Here is a 4,483-nt window from a genome sequence, read left to right on the forward strand (position 1 = left end):
GATCTGGGGACGGAGGGTGGCGATGTTTGCTCAACACCGTGAACGTCCTTAACGCCACCGACCTGTGCCCCTAAAAGTGTTAAAAACAGTAAACTCTACGTTATGCACATTTCACTGCAATGAGAAAGGAACTCTAATTAGATGTCCATTTTGAAGGGAGTTATTAAATAGTTCATTCGATGGCCAGAAAAAAATAAAAAAGAACTCGTGTTGATTTCAAATTAGCACAGTTAAAATGTAATAAGATCTAACACTGTTTTGTCACCGTGCTTGGAACGACTGACAGAGTCACGCTGTCCTCGTGGCTGACGTGTTCTCTGTCCCCCGCAGCACGGTCCAAAACGGAGCGGTGTGCTCATCGCTGCCACTCTGGGGAATGACAGGATGGCCCCGGAATTCCCTCTCGCTTCAGGACTTTAGAACCTAAACGGTCCAACTTAGGCAAGGCTCTGACATTAACAGAAAAGGACAGAAACGGACATTTATTCCGCGAGACGAAGTGCTAACCGCTGTCCGAGGACTGTCGCATCTACCCCTCAGAGCGACCGGACACGGCAGGTCCTGTCATCCTCCACGCTTTAGAGGTGGGTCGCTGAGGTGGAACAGGGTCAAGGAGCTGATGCTGTCACGTGATTTTAAGAGGCGGGGCCAAGAATGGACACCAGGCCGTCCTGTGGGGAGATCGCGCTGAATGCCACAGCTCACCTCGGCATGGCAGGTCACCTCCTGGCCAGGTCCTTCTGCCCGGTGTAACACACATGCAGAAATTTCCGTGACTTTTTAATTTGAGACAGAAAGAACGTCACGGCGTTTCTGGTTCAGAACTCTTCATGGACTGAGGACCGCTTCTCGCACGACGTTTCGGTGGAAGCCGGGCCGGGTACGTGGCCGGAAGCAAGGGGGCTCGAGCTCTCAGTAATGAGTGTCACTCTCAGGGGCCGACGGAAGGGAGCGCACGGAGGCCCTGGGGAAGGCTGGGGGAACACGCTTCCAGGGTGGCGGCGGGCTGAGCTCGCATCGGCACTGCCACGCGGGGCCCTGGCGTAGTTGTCAATCAGGTAGACATCGAGATCTCACATTCATCCCCTCGACAAGCACGGGCCTGATGCCTGGTAGGTGCGGGGCCCTGCGCTTCGCCCCACGTCAAAATGGCTGCGGGTCAAACCTTCGTCCGTGAACAGCTAGTGAATTTCGGAGGGCGAATCTATTTATAGGTGGTAGGGATGCTGGAGATTTTAATTTAAAGTTCATGTTCCCAGCCCATACAAACAATAATGGACATGGAAGGGAATTTAAATATCTCTTTCTTTGACAGTTTTCAAATATCTGAATGTTTTGAGAAAATAAAAATATATACAGACGTTCATACACCCGGTAGCGCTCAGGGTCCCCGAGTTCTATTTGCACATGAGATAGCAGGTAATTTCGATTTCAGACGAGCTTCCTGTCATGGAACGGGGGCTGCTCAGCCATGTGGCTGGGCCTTTATGGAGGCTAAGGGCACTTGTGTTAAGGGCACGTGTGCAAATTCGTTCCTCGAAATGCTTATAAGCGCTCAACAATTATTAGGAAGAAATATCATAGGGCCCATGAGAACGCCAGAATCAAGCTGGCCAGTTTTCTAAAAACGATCCATATGAACAGTAAGAGAGAAGAGTATACAATTCAAATGGCAAAGTAAGAAAGTCGGGGAGAAGATCCTTTTACTGGCAAGCCCAGAGCTGACTCCTGGCCACGGGGTGTGCGGGGTGTCACGACGGCCGTGACCAGGTTCTGCCTGCATCTTGTTATGGAAATCAGCTCTGGCAAGGTCTTTGGGAATCATTTTTAAAATCTTCACATCTTGCCAAAATATCTGGAAGAGGAGTATTCAGTCTTAAAGACTACGCTTTTATCAAAGAATCTCCTAGCTTTCAATAATTCTAACTACAGAACGAATTCCAGACAAAGGTGCGTGAGTTGCAAGGCTCAGCCTAATGCCTCCTGCATTTAAGGAAGAATTCTGGGCGAGGCGGGCAGGGGCGCCGTGTGCCCAGTTAGTCACAGTGCTAAGCGGCCACAGAATACTTTCCACGGAAAGCAATGATGAGGTTGGTCGTTCGCTGTCCGGAGCGGAGACATTGGGGATTAGGCGAAGGTCTCCGCGTTATCCCACGTGGCTTTAAGCAGTCTGAGGCTCACGTCCCCACCCACCAACATCTGCTGGCAACCGCAGTGAACGAAAGGCTCGACGTCAACAAACAAGCACGAGGCTGCTAACTGGTCCGTTTCGTAAACCTTATCTCTAAACGAATTAAAGCTTAAGCCCTAGAAGTATCTGTCAACAGTGAAGGAAATATTCTTTAAAAAGGTAGAAGAGAGGCTGGTTTACAAGCCAGTTTTAAGGTTTGTCTGAGGAACTTTAATTGTGAATCAGGTGAATGTTTTCATTTGAAAAAAAAATCATCATTCTAAGATATAGTATGATGTATTTTGGAAAGTTTAAAATATAAACCAAATTTTAAAAATCATTTAGTAAATTAATTTCTTAATTATTAAAACTTGGAATGCACAAAGCTGAAATCCATGTTTTAATGGAAATTTGTCTGTTTTTTTTTTAATATCAGATAGAATTTAGTATTTTGTTTTTATATCTGCAAATATTTACTTGTCACCCTTTACCAGCTCAAGTTAAAAACGTCCTTCTAGTGAACCAGCTGAATCAGTTTAAACATGGGCTTAAAATTGGTATGGCATTAAGATGACGGAGCCATCCACTGTCATGTGAAATTCTTCTGCATGTCGTTTCTTATCGCGTCCACTGCAATTTTAATGAAATCCTTATAGTTGGTTGGTGCATTTCAGTACTTTGTAGCAAATCTGTTTCCATTAAGTTTTTTGAACTCGACCATTTGATTAAAACCCTCCCTCTACGTCACTATATTTTCCATGTACCTTCTGTATCCCATCATCAACATGATATGAATGTCTATGTGTAATAATGTGAGCGACTCTCATTTGATTTATCTCATCTAACAAAACTTGGCTTGAAAAAAGTTGCTTAATTACATTAGATGAGAAGCAGAAACCAGCCCGTTCACTAAATGACTTCCTCAAAGCCACGGGCTGCCGTGGATGAGCTGGAGCAGGTGCTTCTGACTTCCAAGCGACACTCTGGCCACGGCTGTCGCCTCTGTCTCTGGAAACATTCCCGCCACCCTCAGACAGACTCCCTGGGTTACTCATTAGGACGTGATGACCGTCAGTGCAGCACATGTCACAGCCCCACGATGCCCATCACCGGGAGAGACATGACAAGCAACCTACCCCCTCCACAGGAGACGGAGCACTCGGAGCGGACGATGGCCCAGGTGTAGCTGGGCCGGGCCCCGGGCTTCCTGTCGGCCCCCGGCCGCGGCACCGAGTATTCCCAGGCAATGCCGGGGTTCCTTCCTTGAAACAGAAGCTGCAAAATGAAAAGAGCAAAAAAAAAAAAAACGTAGCAACTTAGAGTGGAACCGAGAAATAGACGCCGATTTGTTTTGAACTACTCGAAACTATCGTAATGCCAATTAAAAGTCAGTGACAACGATTAAATAAGCCCTGTCCATCCTCCAAAACTTACATTAACTTCCTGAACAGGAGTCAGCTCCCTACCGGACCCAAGCACACCTGGGAGACGCACAGAATCCGGCCGGCTCGCCTCATACCTAGCGTCGCCTCTGCAGCAGGCTTCGGACACCTGCGCACCCACAGCAACCAAGTAACCTGGTTACTCTCCGAGGCGTTCCTCTGGGACGGCCCGCAAAGCCCCTCCGCCTGAGCGAGTCGGAAAGTGGCACTAGGAAGCACGCCGACGATGCCGGGAGCGGGCCCGTGACCCAGGGTGCTGCAGAGGCTGCCGCCGCCGCCCGCGAGGCTGAGCCCGAGCTCTCCCCCGCGACTGGGGACGGGCCCTGGAGTCCCAGGAGAAAGCCCTGTCACTAGCGAAGTCGCTGCGTCAGGCCGAGCACACCTGCGAGCCGGTTTAGCACATAAAATCGCTCTTGGACTCTTCACCTTCCGGCTGGAAGCCTGATCACGTGCGCGAAGGTTTCAGGGCCACTGGCCTCAGGGAGGAGACCTTTTATTTATTTTTTTTTTTGTAGAACCCTCGCCGTTAACACATTGACAGACACCCCATCCCTGAGCCTCGGAGCCTCTCCTGGTCCTTGGCGCGATGTCCTCGGTCCTTCCTGGACTCCGACAACGCGGCTCAGGTCTCGGTGGGTGAGGGACAGGTTGGAGCCCTGGGGAGGTGGCCGCTCTGCGAGGCCGTGGAGACGCCCGGGCCTCTGGGACTTCCTCCATGGGAGCGGATCCCAACGAGCCAAAGCCTTTCCGGCCCTGACCCGTCCCCCTTTCTCCACGATTGTTCAAGCTCAAAGCCCGAGACGGTGGGAGAGAAATGGTCGGGGAGAAAGCAGGAGGAGTGAGGGCGCGCGGGGGAGGGAGCAGCTCAGGG

General features: G+C 50.3%; 1 protein-coding gene across 1 annotated transcript in view; it reads right to left on the minus strand.

Moving 5' to 3' along the window:
- ADAMTS16 (ADAM metallopeptidase with thrombospondin type 1 motif 16) overlaps positions 1–4,483 on the minus strand; it is a 106,662-nt gene that overhangs the window by 41,820 nt on the left and 60,359 nt on the right. The window contains exon 18 of the mRNA XM_025050503.1: positions 3,307–3,445. Coding sequence (XP_024906271.1) covers positions 3,307–3,445 — 139 coding nt within the window. The remainder of the gene's footprint in view (positions 1–3,306; positions 3,446–4,483) is intronic.

This window comes from Pteropus alecto, unplaced genomic scaffold, assembly GCF_000325575.1.
Source record: "Pteropus alecto unplaced genomic scaffold, ASM32557v1 scaffold137, whole genome shotgun sequence".
Lineage (NCBI taxonomy): Eukaryota > Metazoa > Chordata > Mammalia > Chiroptera > Pteropodidae > Pteropus > Pteropus alecto.